This window comes from Aquila chrysaetos, chromosome 3 (assembly GCF_900496995.4).
Source record: "Aquila chrysaetos chrysaetos chromosome 3, bAquChr1.4, whole genome shotgun sequence".
Taxonomy (NCBI): domain Eukaryota; kingdom Metazoa; phylum Chordata; class Aves; order Accipitriformes; family Accipitridae; genus Aquila; species Aquila chrysaetos.
Window position 1 is genome coordinate 2,223,392 of NC_044006.1, and position 21,416 is coordinate 2,244,807.

Here is a 21,416-nt window from a genome sequence, read left to right on the forward strand (position 1 = left end):
CAAAGCTGCTCACGATGTAAAATGACTGCAGTACGGAGGCGATAAGCAGATCCTTACTTTGAAAGACTTCTGTGAAAATCGCCATCTGAGCACAGAGGTGTTTTCCTCCCTAAGGGATAAGAGGTTAAAGTGCTGGGATGGAGCTTGGGGGATCTGAATTCAGCATCTGCTTCTGTTTCTTACTGAGTACCTGTGTAAATCATGCAACTATCATTTCCTTAAATCAGGGACCTTTCCTCTCTCAGCATCTGGGCTGTGGGGACCCCCAAATAGGGACCCCTGGATGCTGGGTGCCCAAAATGGTGGGGGAAAAAACCCCAAAACAATCAGTGTCCTGAGTGAGGGGATAGCAGGGGGAAGGAATGTTTCTGTCTTGCAAGAGTGGAAGGATTTGCTCGCTTCAAGGTTGATGGGTTTGAGATGCAAAGAGGAATAAGACTGTCAAAAAGAATAGAATGTTGCAGACAGGATTTTTAATGGCCTCGTCCACAATAACCTGAAATGATCAGTCCCTGGAAAATTCCAAATAATGATGGCAAACAATAAAATATCAGTGAAGTGGGTAGCATTGTGTACTCCCTTTTTTCCTGTTAGGGCTTGAGGGATTTTGCTCTAAATGAATTTTTGGTGAAAGCACGATCCACTCTAATTACCTGTAAGTAGTGAGGATCAGGCTCACTGCTGCACACAGTGTTCTTCGAAATGCAGGCAGCTGCTGGCATTAAGTGGATCCGGTTATTCTCCTTACCATGGGCTTTGTAGCTTAAGGGGCTGTGGGACCTCTGATCTTGGTGGCTGCTGTCTTTTGGACGTGACCGAAGGGCATGAAGAAGGCATGCTGGAAACATGGGAGAGACTGGAATAGGACTCAAGCAACTCTTCCTGTGAGGTTGTGCTCAGGTTTTGGGAGCTGAATGGCTCTTTCTTCTGCTGTTGTGTGGTCCCAGGAAAATGTAGCAGGAGCTGATATATTTCTTGGCGTTGTAACTCCATGGCTTTGGGAGCTGGAGAGCAAATGGAAGGAAAAAGATATGTAGAAGAGAAGTGGAGAGATTTCCTTTGTGCTTGAAATGGGCATGAATTATACTTGTTGCACTGTCCTGCTATTTTAGAAAGAGGAATCGATTGACTCCAGCTCTGTTAGCTAGGTGCCCCTGGGGATCAGCTGTCTCTTGCATGAAATTGTTTTATTGTACAATAGGCCCGTTCCTATGGATCAGTTCCTTGCTTGCAGTCTCAGGAATGGGCAGGGAGGTGCCCAGCCAGCAGCAATGTTGGGTTTTCAGGGTACAGAGGGAAGCAGGAACTGACCCCACGGCTCTGGCACAGCAAGCGTTGAGAGCAGGCAGGTGGAGCTGCCTTTCAGGGATGTGGGGATGGATTTGCTCGGCTACCTTTCTCTGCTGGCTTGAGCTAATGGCTGTGTGCAAGTGTCAGGGCTTAAATTTAAGGCTAGGTCCAGGTGTAGATGGGGTGTACTGGGATCAGCCCCCTGTGATGTGGACTGGACCCTCACCATCACCCTGCCATGCGCATCCTGAGATCTTGTCTCAAATATGCTCTTCCTGAGAAATTCAATGATCATGGAAGGGAAACAGGGACTTTGAAAGGGATGGGGCACATGGCCTGTGATGTGCTGCTGACCCCGTTCCCCTTGGTGGGTCTGGGTTTTAAGTAGTGTCCCAGTGCAAGCTGATGTCAGCAGGAACCTTTTTTTCCACAGTGTGTTTGTTCCCAGGCCCCTGTTTGCTCCTTGGGAAAGTTATTCTGTTTTTCTTTCTTTGTTCTGATGCTTAGCATTGCAAAAGAGGGTCTGCAGAGATTTCTGCCATCTCTAAAAGAGTCTGATGGAGCAAATACAGAAGCTACAATGAATATGTATTATTGCAAATACTGAAGAAACCAATGTCCCTCTTCGTAATAGATGTTATTTCTCATTCTTTGAACAAGTCTGTTGGTGATGGAGGGCAGATAGTCTACTTCTGGAATATCTCTTGCCTTGCGTTATATGATTTATAACATCACACAAGGAACAGAATTTGTCACCACCATCTCTGGGAAGGACCACTGAATCCCCTTGTAGAGAGGACCCTGGGGAGGCGGGTTTTGGGGCTCAAGAGACAATTTTTTTCATTTTGTTATGTCTTTTCATTCATTACTTCCTGCCAGTTTCTCTCATGCTCTAGTTGTTTGCCATAGATCTGTGATATTATGTAAAGCAGTCAGAACGTTCATATACTGAACCCAACATCTCTTGCTCTTCTGGAGCTGGTGCAGGGCTGAGCAGTGACTTCCCTGTGCTATTCTGTGGCTTCACCATCCTAGATCTCATTTTCCATGTCTGTTTTGCAGGTTTTCCAGCTCTGGAAAGAGCTTGAGCTCTTGCTCTAACTTCTCTAGCTGTAATGCAGTTTTGGTGTGTGTGGGTATTTATTTTTTTTTTTTTTTTATTATTATTAAAACCCAATACCTGCTGTGGTTGCTTCCTTAGTGTTTAATGCTTTGCTGAAAGATGCAGTGCCTGCTGGCGCTGCTCTGCCTGCTCAGCTGCAGATACAGTTAATGTCCCTGCTCAGCACTGACCCAGTGAAGGGAGCAGCGATGCTCAAGGACCTCCCAGTGCTTGCTGGTGATGCTGGCCTTGGGGAGGCCACGGCTAGCCCAAGCTGCTGCTGGGCTTACCTTGACTTGTACGGCTGCTTAACAAAACTAGAAAGCTGGGAAAGAATGAGCAGAGAGCTCAGGGAGGCACTTGTAAGGCCAAGGCTGTAGAGGGTGAAATGGGGAGCCAGAAGGAATGCTCCTCAAATACAATTCTTGCTGGAGGGGTGAATGTGGGGGGGTTTGAGCAGCCAACAGCTGACTATTCAAAAGTGTGAACAGTTGGTCAGGAAAACAAGACCTTTTGTGCTTTTTTGCATAAATGTTTAACAGCAAATAACGCTCCTACCTGCCGGTCGCTTCTGTTTCTCATTCTACCAAACAGCTTGAGCCCAGTTTTATGATGCTTGAAACGAATGGGTTCACCAATGGTAATGCACTGCCAAGGCCATCGGTTTTGATGAGTGGAGGCTGTGTGTATTAACCAGAGATGGTTTCAGTGTTTATGGTGTGGACAGTGGTGGGAGAAATGAGGCTGTGTGTCTCCCTGTGTGTGCCTTTTGTCCTTGGCTGGTTGCTGAATTTGTGTGATGATTAATGTGCAAAGAACAAATTTCAGTCACCATCAGTGGTTGGGGTGCAAATTGAGCTAATTAGCATTTGGCATGTGGTTGGCAGGTGCCCATCATCCCAGGAGTAAGGGCTGCATTTTTGAACCTTTGCTCTCCATCCTCTCCAGCACATTCTGCATTCCCCCCAGCCTTCTTCCCTCTTCTCTCCAGCCCAGGTGCTTGTCCCTGCGTAAGAAATGATTTCACGTCTTGCAAAATTAATTCTCTGCTCACGATGGCCTTGATTAAACAGATTGGCAAACTGTGCTAAAGGTGGCAAAACAGCTCTGACATGCAGATGTCTTCACCTCCTGAAAGGAAAGGCAAAAATCTGTGGGCTGTTGCTATTATGAAATGCAGGTGGCTGTGGGCTGTTTTCTGCAAAAGCAGCAAAAATTCTCCATGTTTAGGAACAGCGTCTGTAAAGTTAACCTGGTTGAAACGATGGTAGGTGTAATTATTGTCACTTGAACTAGATTAGCTTGAAATAGATAAGGTTTGTTCATCCGTAACTGTGTAGACTGTACTGATGGTCCAGGAGTTTGGAGATAAATATGCTATAGGTATGTGGGGAAAGCCCAGGGTCCTGCCTCTGCCAACATATATCCATTAACCAAGCAGAGAACAAGTGTGCTTGGGTCCCAGCTGTGGTTCTTATATTATAAAGCCTCTGAAAATTAAAAAAAAAAAAAAACAAAAAACAAAACCCCCAAAAAAAACCAAAACCCCAAACCCCAAATATGCACAAAGCTCACTTTCAGACAAATCTTAATTTTTTACGGATATTCTAATTATTTACCCAATTGTCGTGGTTTAACCCCTGTTGGCAGCTAAGTACCACACAGCTGCACCGCAAAACCAGCACACCAATTAACAAACTTTTGTATATTTTCAGTCTGAATATCTGCAAAATAAGACTCAATGGAAAGTGGGGTTGAAAAAAAAGGTATTTGCACCATGAATGTGTTTTTGACTTACACGTTGATGCTCTGGACACTTTCTTGTAAATCCAGCATCTATTCATGGCGTGTCACCTGCTGCCTTCGTGCGTGCTTTCTGGGCAATCACCATCTGGAAGAAGGATTGCATTTTTGGCTTTTTCTTTTTTGGCTTTGTTTACATTGCTGTCTGCATAGAAATCTTCAAGGAGAAGAGTTGATCTGTTTTTCTAAGAAATAGGCAGGGAGAAGTCCTTTTGGGTCATGCAGATGAAATCTTGGTGGCCTTCCTTCTCAGCCTTGGTGCATAGGTCCCAATGGGCAGGGGGAAGACTTCTGATAGGGAAGAAATCTGGCAAGTCTCCTGCTCTTGACCATGAGATGTTCTGGAAGGACAGATCTCTTCATGGTTGAATTAGGATTGGGGTGAAATCAGGTGAAACAGCAGGATTGGGACTGAAGGTGTGTGGCATGAACATCCGGGGCTTTTTCCTGTGCAAGAGGACAGGGCTGAACAGTGTGAAGATGCTAGATGGACAGAAGAGGAGAATTTTTGGAAGAGTTTTAGTCCCAGACACAAAACATGTCTTGGCTGTCAGTAGTTCAAGGTGGCAATCCTGATCCCCTTTTACAGCAGTCATTCCAAAGCACTAGGCTGTATCGAGTCAAAACAAGGACCCCAACAAGACAAATAGGTGAACATGCTGTATTTGCTGCACTGAATGAACATAAAATGAATATGTGAAGGGCTAAGTGCATTTATTGGGGTGGGAGCCAGCGGAGAGGAGCAGAGCTGAATCTGCAAACACTCTTTTCCCGTAGACTCCTGAGCTGTCCAGCCAGGCTGTCTCGCACTGATTTACTGCTGTCCTTCCTTCAGCCTTTGAAAATCAATCCATTAACAATTAAAGTAATGTCTAGTCTAGTATTTATTTCACACTTTCGTTAATGGACTGACCAAAAAAACCCACCTTCAAGCGCTAGGACTGTTGTATTTCACAAGAGGGCTGCATCTCTGGGTCATGCTTTTTCCCTTGTTCCCTGTTACAGCTGAGACCTGCTCTTATGGAAGCATTCAGGAAAATTACCGTGCATTACCATACCATACCATTACACTCCCTGTAAAGAAGGTGTAGCTTCTGTGCTAAATATCCCCAGACATCCATTAAAGCAGAATTGGAGCAGACTGTGTCTGCTGGGCCTAAGCAGCTCTGCGTTGGGCTGTGGGCTTTGGAAGAGAAGCAGCATTTGCTCCCCAAAAGCCCATTTTCCTTTTCTCCATCTCCTTCTGGGCAATAGCAATGTGCCCCAAATTGGATCTGACCCGTGTGTCTCTGCTTGTGCCCCCAACACGAACTGCTGGGAAATGGCATCTTCAGGGAAACACTGTAGATGGCCAGAGGCGCTGGACCATGAGGCTCTAGTTTTCAGCAGCCCATCTGCCCCGATCTGGAATCAAACTGGGGATGGATGCCAAAGACATCTTTTTGCATCCTGTTTTGGGGGGTGGCATACCTGGGGGGCTCTGCAGCTCCTGGGCACTGAGTCTATCGTGGTCAATGTCCCATGGCCAGACTGGGAACAGCAGGGACCTGGGGGGTCTACGTGGATCACACCACCCTAAGGTAATGAATTTACCACTGCAGCTGCTTGAGATAAATGTGCTACTGTAACTCTGATCCTAAGTGCAGGATGCTTTGGGTTACAAAAAAATGACCTTTAGCGAATGCTACTAGCAGAACACTAAATAATAACAGTTTTCTCCCCCCTCACTTCTCAGTCCTCCTTGTATTTTTGCCAGTTTCTAGGTCAAATCCCCCATTCTGCTTCTCCTGCGCTAGCACAGCGTTCAGGTTGCACAATTGCAGAGGAGGGAGGAATTCGCATCCCGAAGCCTTGTCTCCCCCGTACCCCCATCCTTCCATCCTTCCCAGTGCCTCTGGGTGGGAGAACCCACCCCAGGTAGGCTGTGGGTCCCCTCTGCAACTGGGGGCTGCGGCAGGGTTGTTTTTTTTGGCGGGGGGGGAGGTGATGGACCCCCCCTCCCCGCTCCGGGGGTGGGACGGGGGGGGGGGCGGCCGGCAGCTCGGAGCGCCTGCGGGAGCGGGGGGGAGGACGCTGCCCTTGGGCTCGCAGGTGTAGGCTCGTTTTCCCTTTGGTTATTTATTATTCCCCCCCCTTTCTTTTTCTCCTTCCCCCCCCCCCCCCCCCTTCCCTGCTTTTCTTTTACGCAGTGGGAGAAGCCAGGCAGCCGGGGCTGGCTCTGCCCAGCCGCCGTCCATCCTCCCTCCCTCCCTCTCCCCCATCCCTCCCTTTTCCTTAAAAACGTGGGCTCCGGGGTGCAGCCCCCTGCGCTGGCAGCATCCCTGCCTGCGAGAAGAAGCCCCTTACCCCCCCCTTACCCCCCTCACCACCGACTGCCTCCGAAGCGGAGCCTCCAGCCGTGCCCGCAGCCCTTTTTTGGTCCCCCCATCCATCCCCAGCCCGGGGGTACCTGGATGCGGCCGGGGGGAGCACAGCCTCGCTAGTGGGGGAAACCCGCACACAGGTAAGGAGCCAGCTGGGGTTTATTTTCAACTTTGGGCTTTTTTCTACCTTTTTACCGGGGCGGGAGCCGGGAGGAGGGGTTGTACCCTAGCCCCAGTGGGATGCTGCGGCGGCTTTCAGAGGGTACCGGGGGGGGGGGGGGGGGTTTGGGGGTACAAAACCGTATGTTGGGACTCACCGACCCGGCAGGCAGGTAGGAGCATCCAAGGCTTTTGGGAGGGATGGCGTTGTGCAGCCCGCACGTCCCCTGCGCTGGCGGTGTGGAGATATGCGTGAGCTCCCTGTGTGCTCAGAATGCACCAAGCTCGCAGGGTTGCAGCCCATTAAAACGCTCTTGGGGAGGTTTAAGGGGGGCTGCGCTCTCCCCAGCAATAAATCATCCTCCCCCCAGCGTTTCTCACGCGCACGCTTTGCTACGGTCCCGCGCTACCCGATTGATCAGCGGATCTTAAAACTGTCTCTTTGGTGCCCCAGGTCCTTGGCACAGGCTGGTGTTTCAGGATGGACCCGCTCTTCCCTGCCCACATTTTGGAAGACCCTGACCTGAGAAAGCTGCTGAACGACTCCTCCATGCTGAACCTGAGCTTTCTCCCCAGTAACTGGTTCAACAACGGCACGGGGGACAGCTTTCTGCCTCTGAGCATCAAGATCACCATTGTGGTTGTCTACTCCATTGTGTGCATTGTGGGGCTGGTGGGCAACTGCTCCGTCATGTATGTGATCGTCAGGTAGGACACGCAGGCAACACGCCAGGGAGGCTCTGGGGAGGGCTGTGAGCGGGGCAGACCGTCCCCCTGAAATCCCTGCTGCGGGTAAAGCAAGGCAGGCGCTTCCCTGGTAATTGTGATGTGCTTTAGAGGTAATGATGTGGCATTCGTTTTATTGTTTTGGTTTTATTTGTTTTTCTCCCTTCCTAGGCTGTGATGGAGGTTCCCACCAGCTTTCAGCTGCCCTCTGGTGCCTCCTAAAGTTTAACCCAGAGAATGGAACAGAGCATTCAAATCCGCTCAGAAAAAAAAAAAAAATTTTAAAAAAAATGGGGCTTTTTTTGCAAACTGCAGGACAGGGAGCTGGATGTCCTCAGGGAAGGCAAAGTGCTGGGAGCATCCCGCTGCCAGGGTGTGCCTGATCTTTAACAGGACCCCTCCCTCCTGTGCTGTGTCCAGCACCCCAACTGTGGCTGCAGGTGCTGCTCCATCTGGGAGCTGGTAATTTCCAAAGCTGAACCTAGTTGCAAGGTAAGGGCCTGCTGGGAGGCTCAGTCTTACTTTTACAGGGGGGAAAAAAAAAATCACAAATATAGCTCTTTCAACTCTTTGGAAACTATAAACGTAAATAAGATGTGACAGGATGCTGCAGGGTTGAGGGCAACTTCTCTGGTTCCTCACGCTGAAGTCAGGAGAGCAGAGGGACAGAGCACGGAGCATGCACCACTCCAGCAGCACTGTCCAGCATCCCTGCACGTTGCTGGCATTTTAAATGTCCCTGTCTGGTTCTGCTGTGGTCCAAGTCCCCCTATTTCCTGGAGTCGGAAACTTTGTTCCTCCCTGTAAGTACAAAATAAGTTTATGCAACCTTTAGGGCTGTGATTCTTTGTCAAACGCTAGCAATGCCCTTTGATCTCTGTACCCTGTATGTTAAGGAGTGAGCTTCCATTTTATACATGTCTCGGAGCAGATTCCTGGTGCAGGTGGATGCTGCCAAAGACAGGGTGAATTTTTCTCCTGCAACAGAGGATGAAAAATCTTTAGCAGGTATTCAGACACTGATGAGATTAAGTATTGCTCCTGCCAGGAGCCCTGCTGCTTCCAAAGCATCTTTCCCTTGAATACACACAACTCGGCTGGGGGAGATGCTGCAAAATTAAGTTTTCAGTGTCACAGGTCGGTGAACGGCGGCTAAATCTCTGCTACAAGGGCAAAGTGACATGACTGTACATTAGACCGCCTGTCCGTGCTCTTCCTGCCAAGGAATTTATGGCAGGGAGAAGGGATCATGTTAGCCCTGGAGAATCTGGAGATGGAGAGAGGAGGTTTGCGGTGCTGCAGTACCACGTTTGGAGAGCTCGTGTTTCTGTTCAGTGTAGTAGCAATGATTCAAGTAGGCACGGTGTTTGTGGGTGCGTGTAAGCGTGGTGAGTAGTGAGTCTCTGCGAGTGAGAAGTCTCTGGCCCACAGCGATGCAGCTCCCTGGGAATGACTGAGCTGGTGTGCGGGCAGGGGAAGGGAATCCGTGCACCCTGCATGAACCTTAAATGTGTGTCAGAAGGAGAAGATTTGGCAGTCTGCAGATAGAAGACCCTGTCTGCAAAGGTCTCGAGGGATGTGGACAGCAGGACCCTGCTGGCCCCTGCCCAGGGCTGTGGCCAGCGTGTCACCAAGAATACAAATGTCCCAAACCAGCATCCCAGTCAGGGTGGATGTGTGCTGTGGCTATGCGGGGTCATGCTTTCAAAATGGTGCCTTTTGTTCCGCTCCTGTTTGGCTTTGATACCTTCCAGTTGGGAAAATGGGACCCAAGAAAAGAAAAGGGGGATCTAGCACTGAAATTTCCCCTGGAACTTAACTTTTTTTTTTTTGTACCTTCTGGTTTTAAGCAATTGAGAACTGAAGACCAGTGTCAGCCCCATCTCCCCCAGGCCTTTTCCACTTCTGTTTCCCCTTTTATCCAGTAAATCCCTGTATATATAGAAGAGCCAATAGAAGTTTTAATTATTTGGGTACTCCTTTTTGGGGATTCACCTCTGTTTTTCCAAAAACCACTCCCACGTGAGTCTGGAGGGACCCCTTGAATAATGTGTGCTGGGGAGTTATAACTGAGCTAGAGCACGTGTAGAAGAAGCTGCTGTTTTCCCCCTGGTTCTCCCCACCAGTTTCTCCTGGGAGCTCAGTGCTGGCTGAGGCTAACACTCAGCAAAATGACCCTTCTCGGTTTGGTGAGTAACTGCAACTTTTGGTTATCTCTGCCCAGGATTTTTCTCTCCTTGTTCTGCCTGTTAAGGTCAGGAGCAGGTGTAGTGATAAACTGGACTCAATATCTCAAACTCTTGACCCTGATCATGTATGCAGATTCATGCAGAGCTGCCAAATTAGTGGCCATGCAAGGAGGATGTTGATGACCTCTCAAGCACAGGTTTTCTCCCCAGACTGGGGCATTGGTGCTTCTGGGCTTCATGTCTTAGCGTCTTTTTTTCAGTAGGTTGAAAGTTGGTTGCTGGTATGTCAGCATGGAGCTTTGGGACTCTTAGTGATATATCTCTTCCATTAATGGGAAAAAGACTGCTAAATCCTCTATGCTGCACCCCTACCATCTGTAGGTATGGTGCACCCTACAAAAGCTGTTTTTTCTCTTTCTGTGCTTATATTTCACCAGGGATAACCAGACTTCAGCTTGCTACACAACCTATAACAAAAAGGTATATTATCTTCCACAAAAAGAATGGTACGGTGACGTACACAGTAATTGTTTCCTGTTTTTGAGGGAGCTGGGAAATAAAAAGACTCTAATATCAGCACTCAAGGAAACTGGAGGCATCAGGAAGGCTTGGTTTTTTTGTTTCTCTCAAATGAGTTTTTTGCAGCACTGATGGAAAAGTTTAAAATCTCCTGGTATTTCAAAAATACAAATTCAAAGCCTCCTCTGGGTTTTCCCCTCTGTTGTAGAACCTAGCCTACATCTCTCTTATATTTGGAGTGATTTGACATTTGGAATGATTAATTTATAGAGACGGTCATCGTGTGACTGTCAATCCCCTTCTAATGCTGAGCAGCGCTAATTGGATAAGACCAAGAAGGGCTCTCGTCAAGAACACGATTTCCTGGACAGCAAAGGGCCTATTGTGGAAACCTGCCTTGTCTGCGGCTTTGTTCTGCTTGCTCATTGTGGAGTTCCTTGCCAGTGGAGATAATGCCTCCCCTCCCTCCTTCTGCTGTTTGTGCTCTTCTGCGTATATTTCCTGCACTGCTTTTTAATGAGAGGCAGAGAGGGTTTGGGGGGAGAGTGGAGGAAACCAGGCTGCTGAGGTCCCTCTTATCTAGTAATTGAACGCTGCAAGGCTGGACGCCCCAGAGCTTTGCTTTTAGGAAGAAAAGTGAAGGGGAAGGAAGATATGTTGTTCTTGCAATGGCCCTGGGGGTGGCTGGAGATGATGCTGACCCAGGTGTTGGTGCATGGGGTGTGATGGAGACCCCCAAGCCTCCACCAGGGACAGCATGAAGCTTCTGGTCCGGGAAGCCCTCTGTTGTCCCCAGCTCCATCGTGCTGCTACGATGCTCAGCAGTGATGATCTGGAGGACTCCCTTCCTCAGTGTTGGCTCTGCTCGCCTGGATCAGGCCCTTGAGGGAATGATGCCTCGTTTCTAGGGCACTTCTCTTTGCCATGGCAGCTTTCTGTTGGGAGCCCAGCAAAGTATGGGGGATGCTCAGCTCTCCCTATTAAAGAACATTGTTTCAGAGCATTTTAAGCAGCTGTTTAGGCAGATTATGGCTGTCAGGCCCCTACACTTCCATTTGCTGCTTCCAGGTGAAGCTTTAAGAGGAGGGATGTGATGGGGAGGTGCCTGTGCCTGGTGGCTGCCTGGGGATGGCTGTGCCAGCTGTTATTTTGGTTGAAAACTGCATCAATCCCTGAGAACAGGGGTGAGGGCAGCTGGCTGTGATGAGACAGGGAAAATGAAGTTAATTATGACATTGCAGAGATGCTGATTTTTTTAATAGAAAGCTTTCTAAGGGAAAAACCTCGACCAGCTGTGTGTCTTGGAGCTGAAATCAAGTGAGTATTTAATGCAGCATGGACCCAGTGGACACCAGTGGGACCATCTGAGACCTTGTCTCTCTCCAGATTAGCCTCTTTTAGTTTTCCCTGGTGAAAAATAAATACAACTGTTGCAACTTGTAGAGAAGGGAAGCCCACACCAAGGGCTCTGTGCTGTGCAGAGTGATTGGAGCTGGGGAAGGATGGCAAGGTGAGCAGGAGGGGGACCTGCTGCAAAGGGCAGGTCTGCAGCTCCCCAATTTCCAGGTCCCCATGAGCCCAGATGAGCTGGGTGCAGCCACAAGGCTCGTAACAGCCGTGTGTGGCCCCTGCCAACACAGGTCCTGCGACACCAACGTGTGCTGGAGGGCTCTTGGTTTCCCCTGGCTTTGGTGGGATGAGTGAAAGGGAGTTACCCATGTGCAGCAGTAATTCTGTGATGTTTAATGTGGGACTCGGTTCCCAGTGCTTTCCAGGGACTGGGCAATTCCCAGCAGCATTTAAGACCTGAGCAGCTCAGCAGAGGCAGATCCAGCACGTGAACAGGGATGAGAGCATCTTGCTGCAGGATGGATGCTGGTGAACACCCTCCTGAGACCGAAGCACTGTTCCCGACGGCTGTGTGCCCACTCGGGGTTGCACGAGCATCCCTGCGAGTGCCTGGGTGGGTTGCAGAGGCTTTTGCAGCCGCAGCCACCCAGCCACTGCCCTCGGCATGGCAGTGATCGGGGCAGTGCAATGTCCCCATCCGTGCTGGTCCCCAGAGAGCACCTTCAAGAGGGAGGGCACCAGTGTCACCCAGCCATGGCAGCGAGACTCAAAGGGCAAGAAAATCATCTGTCCCAAAGTGTTGCTGCTCGCCCTGGCTGGTGGCAGACTCCTTAACCCCTGTTAATCAGTCACCATCCTGCCAGGTAATTAATAGGCTTTTATGTGCCGGTGTTGCTGTCTGCTTTTGCTGTAGCGTCTGGCTTCATAGTCCAAAGTGATTTAAATTTGTCCTTAAGTTTGTCCTCTCTGGTTTTTTGGGGGTTTTTTTTGTGGCCTATTGAACTATTAAGGATACACTGGCTTGAATTGGGTAATTTCAGGATGAGGGGGCTCTGAAAAGGTGATCAGAGCAGCAGGGACACAGAGAGCACGGTGTGGGTGTATGGCTGGGAGGACACAAATCACGACGGTACGTGCCAGATCAAATATCAGCTTCATAAAACCTGTGGGCTAAGAGCTGGCTGGGAGCAGAGATGTCAGTGAACTGGTGCTGATTTCCACTGTCAGAGAGTGGGAGCAGCTTGGCAAAAATCCTCCCTGAGCCTTTTCCGCTCTGTTTTGCTTTCCTGTGCGTGTCCAGGGCGGCGAAGGCTGTCACTGATGCCAGGGCGTGGGGTGGGAACAGAGGGAGCTGCTCAAGGTGAACACCACTGTCTGCATCCTGATTAGCTGGAGCTACGAGTATCAAAATCAAGAGGCAGGGAGCTCCTGGAGATAATGCTCACGGTTCCCCAGGGTTGAAGGCTTTGCTGCGGTCCCTCTGCCCCTGGTGTCTGCAGTTTTGTTTTGGGTTGTAGGGTTGCTGCAGCCGGCTGGTCCTTAGCCCTGGGGCATCTGGAGCTGCTTGCTGCCCTGCAGCCTCGGGGTGGCTGGGCAGAAGGGAGGGGGTGACGCTAAAACAACAGGTTTGCAGCTCATCCTGAGGCTCAGCCGGGGACAGAATCCGTCCTTGTGAAAAACAGGACCTCAAAGCCAAGTATGTGGAAGAGCTGTTTCCTACCCATCTCCTCCTCTCCCAAACTGTGTTCCCCTTGCTGAAGCAAGGTAACGCTGCTTGAGGTCCACTTAGCAAAAAGGAGGGGGAAGCCGAGTGCTGAGCTGATATCCAGACATTTTTCCTCTTAGGCTTCAGCAGCCGGGAGAACAGAGCAAAGTGATTACTTTTGTGACAAAGGTGGAGCTGGATGGAGAGCTGAGAACCGCCCTGTGGGAGATGCTCCATTAGGTGGCCAAGTGCAAGAAAGTGGCTCAGCGGGGAGCTAATGTCCTGCGTGGAGGCAGCAGGCTTATCCGCATCAGAGCTGTGCTCTTGGGGGGACCTTAGGTGCCTCCTAAAGCCCGAGAGTTTAATTTATCTTTTTTTGTACAGATTAAGAAAGAGAACACTCTCAGTTCCCGGAGGAAAAGAGAAAGAGGTTAATCCACAGAGAAGTGATTAATTGATTTTTGTTTGTACTGAACATTCTGGAAATGTTTGGGAACATTGGTTGGTTGGGATAATGGCTGTTGGCGCTCAGTGTGCAGAGAAAGTGGAGCTATAAGTAATTAATTAGGTGTAAATTAATTTCCCCACCTTTCAAGAGCACAAAATCAGCCTTAAAATCCACTTAAGGTGGGTTGAAGAAGGTAAGCAGTGGGCCAGCTGCCCCAGCATGTCCCCGTGTCGAAGGCGGCGAGGGAAGGCAGCTCTGCCGTCACCTCGGAGGGAGCAAGGAAAGAGGCAGCAGAGAGGGATCCGTGCATCGGGGGAGAGCGGATTTTGCAGGGCTGGGCTGAGCAATTACACCTGGACTCTGAATTCTTGCTGAGAAGCATCTTGGAGGAGAGGGGCCAGTGAGTTCTCCTGGGGTGGAGGGGTGCAGGAGGGAGCTGAAGGTTTGCAATCTGCACACCCCAAGCTCAGGGTTAGCTGAGATGCCCCAAACTTCTCGCTGTGCTGGGGACAGGGGTATGTATAGAGAAAATGTTGTTCCCCACGGATGCTGGATGGGTGGTAGAGGTGGGTGGATTGCTGCTTGTTTCTTCCACTGGTCAATTAAAAAAAAACAAACACCAACCTTTAATTTTTTTCTGTTTCACAGTAAAGCTGCTCATCATTGTTCAAAAATGCAATTGTTATTCCCTCAAGTCATAACATCAGAAAAGCAGTCAGGGTTAAAGGCATGTTGATGAGTTGCCTCCAAGTCCAGTCCTCCTGGAAGGATGGACTGGAACAAACTTGACCTTTGGGAAGCTTGGGTGAGCCCAGCCAGGTCTGTGGTATGCAGAGGAAGACTACAGCTCTCAGGAGACCTTTGCTAACACAGTCTTAGGTGACAATAATTTCCTGAAGCCTGAGCTGACAATACTTACATTTGTGTGGGCTGATAAAGAACAGTGATTTCATTTCTTAATTTTAATTACCCCCCCTGCTGACCTAGAGGGGAAAGTGTCTGAATTCATTCACAGACTCATCTCATGCTCCCTGTGTGCATTGCCTCATTTATGCCAACTGCAAGAATTCAAACAAAAAAGCAAAACTTGCCCACCCTGAGATGCTGCTGCTCTGGAGTTCACAGCACTGGAGCCTGTCTGTTTGTGTAATTCTGCTTAGGAAGTCCCAAAGCTTTAAAGCCCTGGCAGGTGCCTGGTTGTGTTTTGCTTGTTCATCCCTTCACAATAGGAAAGACTCTGGTATTTTTCCTCTACTGCTTTTGCTTATATAAGTTTATCTGATCTGGGCTGGCTTTCTAAGAACCCACTGTCTTGCCTGGCTGCTGTGATTTCTGGACCAGGAGGAGCCTGACTCAGGCTTATGTGGGGACCTCAAGTGTTTCCATCGATGTTCATCTGCTCCAAAAGCTTCCCTTGGCTTTCAAGATCAAATGTTTGATCATTCTTGCTTTCTGAAGCCATTTTCAAACATCTGACTTCTAATACAAGTACAGCTTAGAGCTCTAAGAGGGGTAAAATAATAGAGTTTATATTCTGGATTGTAGATCCCCTGGCTGTTATTCTTGCAAACCTGGCTATGTCACCATGTGTCTCACAGAGTTCAGTGTGTGGCAATGATAATGTTCCTCCAAGCATTCAAATAATCAAGAGCTGAAGCTCAGACCATCATCGGGGGGGTGGGGTACAGTGCTGAGGCTTGCAGTTGTGGGTTTGCTGTTCTAAATCAATTTGACAAAAGGCTTTTTGGGTCAGATCAGACCCCATAATATTCCAACACATAACAAACTGCAAATAGTGCAGTAGTTTATGAGTTTAAGTGTTACCCTCAAATGAACTTGCCCTCCGTTAATAACACACATCGTCTGCCATTTCTGGCAACATTTCTGCAAAAGCCATTAGTATAGTAAATGATAGATGAGCTGTAGTTTTAAAATTGTACCTATCTGTGCTCTTATTTTGCCCATGAGAGGAACATCCTGGAGCTGAAATGTTAGATTCAGTCACAGAGTCACTGTTGAGTTTCCATTTCTGCAGACTCTGCATGTATCCTTGGGAAGGTGATCACATCTTTTTTTGCATCATTTCCCATGTGTAAAAAGGAGATGATTACCATTAGAGCAAGGTGAATCTTCTTTTGGGGCAGTCAGTTCATGCGGTAAAAGTAATATAGAAATGACAAAACCCATTTGCAGTAGAGTTGACTCATGACTTTACCTGCAAACTACCCCTTTGTCTAGAAAGATCCATTGTGATGTTTTGATTTCTGATACAAACCTCATTCCTCACCAGTTTTTAGCTGCCACTGGCCAGGGCTGGCCATCTTGCCCATTCTGATTTGTTAGCTCACATTAGCCATAGTCTTTGGTTATGAGCCCATAAAAAATGGCTGATCAGCTTACCCCTGGGCCATATGATGCCTTTCAAATCAGCTTACTGCGTAAAGCTCTTGCCAACATTTATAATAATGAAGCCATATGTGATGAAATCTTAGATTAGCCTTACCCAAGTTGTTTTTCAAAAAGTATGTTCTGAGTTGACAGCCTCAGGCTTTCATGGGCCTCACTTGCAGTCTAAGGAAATAAGCTTCTCCTGCCCATGAAACTGATTGCGAAGGCACCATTCATATTGTTGTAGGAGCTGGGTTGAGCTGTGTGTTGATAAGCATGTGGGAGGTAGAAAGGAAAGGGTGGTGGTCAATCTCTTGTTACATTAGAATAACACAGCATCTCCTTCCTGAAGTGGCAGAACGCCCTCCTCAGTAGGCTTCAATGTCTTGCCCATCATGGTCAGGTGGAGCTCTAACCATTGCTCATTCCTCCATTGCAGATTCACCAAGATGAAGACAGCAACCAACATTTACATCTTTAACCTTGCTCTGGCTGATACCTTGTGTCTGATGACATTACCCTTCCAGGGTACAGACACATTCCTGGGCTTCTGGCCTTTTGGCAATGTCCTCTGCAAGATTGCCATCTCTATAGACTACTACAACATGTTCACAAGCACCTTCACCCTGACGATGATGAGCGTGGACCGCTACATTGCTATCTGCCACCCTATCAAAGCACTAGACATCCGCACTCCTCACAAGGCCAAAGTGGTGAACGTCTGCATCTGGGCGCTGGCTTCTGTCTTTGGCATCCCAGCAATGGTGATGGGATCTGCAGAGAATGAAAACAACGGTCAGTAAAAGTGCATCCAGTGGGTGGGAGGTGGTGGTGGCCAGGAGAGCCCGTGGGCTTGGGGAGCCATTGGAGAGGGGTACCAGTTTCATCAGTGTGGTGAGCTCTCTGCTGTGAAGCTATTTTAACTCCTTCCTTTCTGCCCTTGCCTCTCTGCATCACTGCTACTGCTTTTCCAGTATTAAACATGCCCAAACTAAACTGAACGTGCAGATGCTTTTCTTCTTGATATGGCTTTGCTGATCTTCCTTTCCTTTTTATTTTCTCACCTGCAGAAATTGATTGTCTAATTAAACTCCCTTCACCCGTGGATTACTGGGATCCAGTGTTTGGCATCTGTGTCTTTCTCTTCTCCTTTATGATCCCTGTGTTAATCATCACTATTTGCTACAGTCTCATGATCAGACGACTCAAGAATGTCCGTGTCCTCTCGGGCTCCAAGGAGAAGGACCGAAACCTGAGGCGCATCACCCGAATGGTCCTGGTGGTGGTGGCAGTCTTCATCATTTGCTGGACTCCCATCCAGATTTTCGTGCTGGTCCAGTGCTTGGGTGCCAAGGCAGAAAGCGAGCTCGAGCTGGCCATCTCCTGCTTCTGCACCGCGCTGGGGTATGCCAACAGCAGCCTGAACCCCGTGCTCTACGCCTTCTTAGATGAGAACTTCAAGGCGTGCTTCAAGAAGTTCTGCTTCCCCACCGCCTTCAGGACCGAGCTCCAGATGTCCAATAGGATGTGCAGCATTGCCAAGGACGTGGCCTATGCCTGCAAGAACTCGGAGGGGACTAACAATCCGGCATGACTAGGCATGGAAATTCCCATGGTGGCTGTTGCCCAGCAGAGTCCAACCACCCCCACGTCAGAGCTAACTCAGATAACAGCTCTTTAGCAGGACCTCAAAACTGAGAGCCGAGAAACCAAGGAAACAATTTTGGGGGTTGGGAAAACTGGATACTGCAAGAGCATGAAGAAAAAGTGAGCCCATCTGATGCATTTAATTCCGGTGCACCCTGCACTAAGGAACGTGTTTGAAATCAGCCCTTTGATTCCTGCGAAACCCTGGTGGTTTGCAACATTATTAAGAATTCAGGAATTAAGGGTTTAAAACAGGCCTTGCTCCTGGGACTTACACTTTTGCTGCTGGGAGACAGACAAAATGCAAACTATTCCATTTCTTTTTTCTTCCCTGAGTTGTTTAAGACGTTAACAGCTCATGTGGCTCATCGAGCGCTCGTGTGCGGGTTTTATTCCTGCAGCATTGCTCTGAAATTAGACTTTGCTGAAGCCAAAGTGGGCAGCAGCCATCAGACAAAACCCGAGATCATCTCCAGGATGAGTCATCCCGAAGGGAAGGAGGCGGGGAGGGAGAAGAGGGAGCTGATGGAAAGGGAAATTCAAACTGCCCGGTGGCTGGGAGCCTGGGGAAGGACAACATCGGCTCCTGCAGACGGGGTCTGCAGTAAAACTCTCTGCCTCGAGAGGGGAGCAGGGTGGTGAGAAGGGTCTGTCAAAACTGATGAATGTAGCTCAGAAGAGGAGGAAGAAAAGATGGATGAAAAGAACACAAATCCTTGTTTACATGCTGCTATTGCTTTTTTTTTTTAACCCTGTGTTTCCATTGTAATAATGGACAGAATGTGTCTATATATACACATCTCTATAGTGCTAGAGGTACAGCTATGTTGTAGGATTTCATCTTGCCAAGCATGCCTTGGGGATCTTCCTCAGTGAGAGGAGGGAGGAATAAAGTGGCCTATGTATACATGTATTTATGTACTGGGGAAAGCCATTTTGGAGAACTCAAAATGGCAGCTCCTCCAGAAGACATGGACATTTCTGGTAGAATGGGCAGCCTAAACCAGTCCCACCTGCTCCACATGAGATAAGCGGTGCACAAACCATACAAAAGGTGGTTGGTGGTTTTGTTTTTTTTTTTTTAAATGAAATGAGATCCACGATGCTGAGAAAGCTTGGGAAATGCTGCCAAGGTACCACCCCTCCTGCCAACCATAGATTGATTTTCCTCTCCCAGTAGGCCAAAGCTTTGTGTAAAATGAAATGCCCTGTCATTTCATTTGATACTGAAAGCATTCCCGAAGAGTTTAACCACCGAGTGCCCTCTGTGCTGGCGGGGACAGCAGACTTGTATTCTCCCTGTAGCACAACAGCCCTGGGAAATCTGGCCGGTGGTGGCCAGTGGTGCTGATGGGGTAGCAAAGCAACAACCTCCCTTTGGAGATGGGAGGTCAATTCCAACGTGGGAACCGGCAGCATTGTCTGGACTGTAAAGATTTCATGTGAATATATTTCTTGTGCTCTGGTCTACGAGATTCTGTATTTTTAATGTATTGATTTGCCAATATTTTAATGCTGTCACGTTCTTTATATATGCTGTATAAAAGAATCCAATGTTATATTTCTATGTGGAGTGTTTCCCTTATGGTTGGGCTTAAAATATAGATGCAATTCCAGTGTCCCACGTATAGGACCCAGATCCCTTGTAAACTGCTCAAGCTGGGAGGATTTTCATGCTGATTAGCATTTGACTGGGAATCTGGAGGGATACCAGAGACAACTTTGCAATTAGCGCTTCCCCTGAATAACACAGGGGGAGGAGGAAATCTGGGCACTTTAAGCATTTTGCAATGGGTGTTTATCCCCAAGCACTCACCAGGAAATCTTGTACAACCCCCAAGCATGCAAAGAAGAACTCCCTGAGAACGGCGCTGCTGGCAAGCTGCATCCATGCCCTTGGAAAAAATGAGTTTGGTGGGCTGTCGTGTTCGTGGCTACAATAACAGCGTTGGTCAGTGAGCAACCGTGAGTTTTCTCAGCCCGTCAGCTGTCCTACAGTCTGACAGGGTGCTGGGTATGGCTGTGCGTGAAGCTGGGAACCGACTGCCGGGCTTTTTTTTGCAGTGCCTTTAGGGAGCAGGAGAGCGTTCGTTAGTGGCTGGTTGAGGAACAGCCACCCTCCCTTTGTAGTTCTTGGTTGGGATTTTAAATAGAGTTATGTCCTCTGAAAAAATATACCAGTGTTTCACATTTTTTCAATGATGATTTTGTTATAAAGACTATGCTGCAACGATCTTACATAATCAAGTACTCAATAAATGTGTGTTTACTAAGCTTTTGGGCAATTCAGTGGCTCTCGCAGTGAATGTGTTTAGGCATTCTGTTCAATGCTCAGTGGAGTTTGTTATAAGAGCAACAAAAACCTGAAAGCAAAAGCTTTATTGTACTGTGCCTATGGAGTTAAAGGCTTGCGATCAGCTGGCCGGCTGAAGCGCAGGCTCTTGAATTCTCTTCTGAAATGGTTGTGTTGGTATGATTTTACAATTACCACAGTGTAAATGACAATTTCCTAGGTGGCTACTTGTGTGCTTTAATAAAGGAATATAAAACTCCCTGTACTTTGAATGATGTGGAGTCTGAGAGACTTAACTGCGTGGATCAGGGGATGTCTCATCTGTGGCGCTGCCGGGATCTTTGTACGCGGGCTGATTTTTCCAGCTAAAACCACTGCTGAGCACGTGCAATAACACCGAAGCATCCGATCCCTTTTTATTGAGGTCAGTGGGAGCTTTTGTTATACAGGCAACTTTGTCTGCAGGCAACCTGGAAAGAGAAGATGCGAAAAGGCTAGAAAATCGGTGGTTGGAGATAAGCGTGAGCTGCCTGCACCCTGCCAGCCTCCGCGGCTGCTCTGGGTCTCGCAACAGGCAGCTCTCGCGCGTGGGCAGGGCAGCGATGCTGGCAGCTGCCGGCTCTTAGAGGTGAGGTCTGATGCAGGACTGAAACAAGCTCTTCCCACACGCTCTCCCCACACCTCCCCAGACTTACGGGGTTAGGCACGATCACGGAGAGCAATGAATTACAGAACTGCTCTGAAAATAAAGCCGCAGCAATTTTCTGTAGCCAGGAAAGATGGATTAGCCAGTGAGATGTGCAATAAGGAAAGCACCTTCTCTCTGCACAGAGATCAATATTCCTACTCAGGCAGGTAAATATCAGGAGAGGATTTTTTTATTAACAATGGTGATTTTAAAAAAAAAAAATTTTTTTTTTTAAAAGAGAAAGAAAATTGGTGAGAAAAGAATGGAAATCTTTCTTTTCTAGTTCAGTTAATTATAAGTACCCAGGGGTAAGCTCTTATAGCAAAGCCATAAACCAAAGTACTTAATTCAGTATTATGGGATTTATTAATGTACTAAGCGTTCTCCCTGCTGCTGGCTGGAGACAACTGCTGGAAAGGCCGAGGAATGGATGAGCCGGGGGCTGAGCTCTCCCCTGAGCAGCTCCTTGGCTCACGGCACTGGCACGTCTGGGCAGATCTCTGGCTTTGGAAGGATGCTTTCCTCTGCCGGTGCTACCTCTCCCTTCCTCTCCCCCTGCCCAGGCTGTTCAGCCGACAACTTTTCCCCCAACATGAACCACAGTTTCTAAAAGCAGAAATAAGGTGCAGAATTTACACCTTCGCTGAAGTTTGGATGGTTTTATGCCATGGGAAGAATTTACCCGGGGAGGTGTTGAGTTATCCTTTACTGAGCTACAGCTGAGACTGAGGTTAGTCGGTCTGAGT

The 21,416-nt window shown here is 48.4% G+C and overlaps 1 protein-coding gene and 1 long non-coding RNA gene across 8 annotated transcripts; one reads left to right on the forward strand and one right to left on the reverse strand.

Moving 5' to 3' along the window:
* Positions 1–458: 458 nt before the first annotated feature.
* On the reverse strand, positions 459–6,979 carry LOC115339820. Of its 2 annotated transcripts, XR_005932112.1 has the most exons (3): positions 6,876–6,979; positions 4,191–4,805; positions 459–1,004 (listed from the first exon to the last, which is right to left on the reverse strand). It is a non-coding gene; the product is annotated as an uncharacterized LOC115339820 (long non-coding RNA). The 2 variants fall into 2 exon arrangements; XR_003922841.2 differs by lacking the exon at positions 6,876–6,979 and having other exon boundaries at positions 4,191–5,732.
* Positions 5,751–20,244, forward strand: OPRL1 (opioid related nociceptin receptor 1). 6 transcript variants are annotated; one of them, XM_030010325.2, is made up of 5 exons: positions 5,751–6,112; positions 6,385–6,698; positions 7,172–7,425; positions 16,482–16,837; positions 17,113–20,244. In XM_030010325.2, the coding sequence occupies exons 3-5, from the start codon at positions 7,199–7,201 to the stop codon at positions 17,634–17,636; spliced, it is 1,107 nt and encodes a 368-aa protein (XP_029866185.1). In that variant the 5' UTR covers positions 5,751–6,112; positions 6,385–6,698; positions 7,172–7,198; the 3' UTR covers positions 17,637–20,244. The 6 variants fall into 6 exon arrangements, with proteins under 6 accessions (XP_029866185.1, XP_040978568.1, XP_040978566.1 ...); XM_041122634.1 differs by lacking the exon at positions 6,385–6,698 and having other exon boundaries at positions 5,934–6,112; XM_041122631.1 differs by lacking the exons at positions 5,751–6,112; positions 6,385–6,698; positions 7,172–7,425 and adding exons at positions 10,015–11,219; positions 11,414–14,533.
* Positions 20,245–21,416: the final 1,172 nt, after the last annotated feature.

Bases quoted from the DNA above. Each gene is read 5' to 3' on its own strand.
- OPRL1 (XM_030010325.2), top strand. From the start codon at position 7,199: ATGGACCCGCTCTTCCCTGCCCACATTTTGGAAGACCCTGACCTGAGA. The intron at 7,426-16,481 runs GTAGGACACGCA...CCTCCATTGCAG, and splicing joins GTCATGTATGTGATCGTCAG to ATTCACCAAGATGAAGACAG. The intron at 16,838-17,112 runs GTCAGTAAAAGT...TCTCACCTGCAG, and splicing joins TGCAGAGAATGAAAACAACG to AAATTGATTGTCTAATTAAA.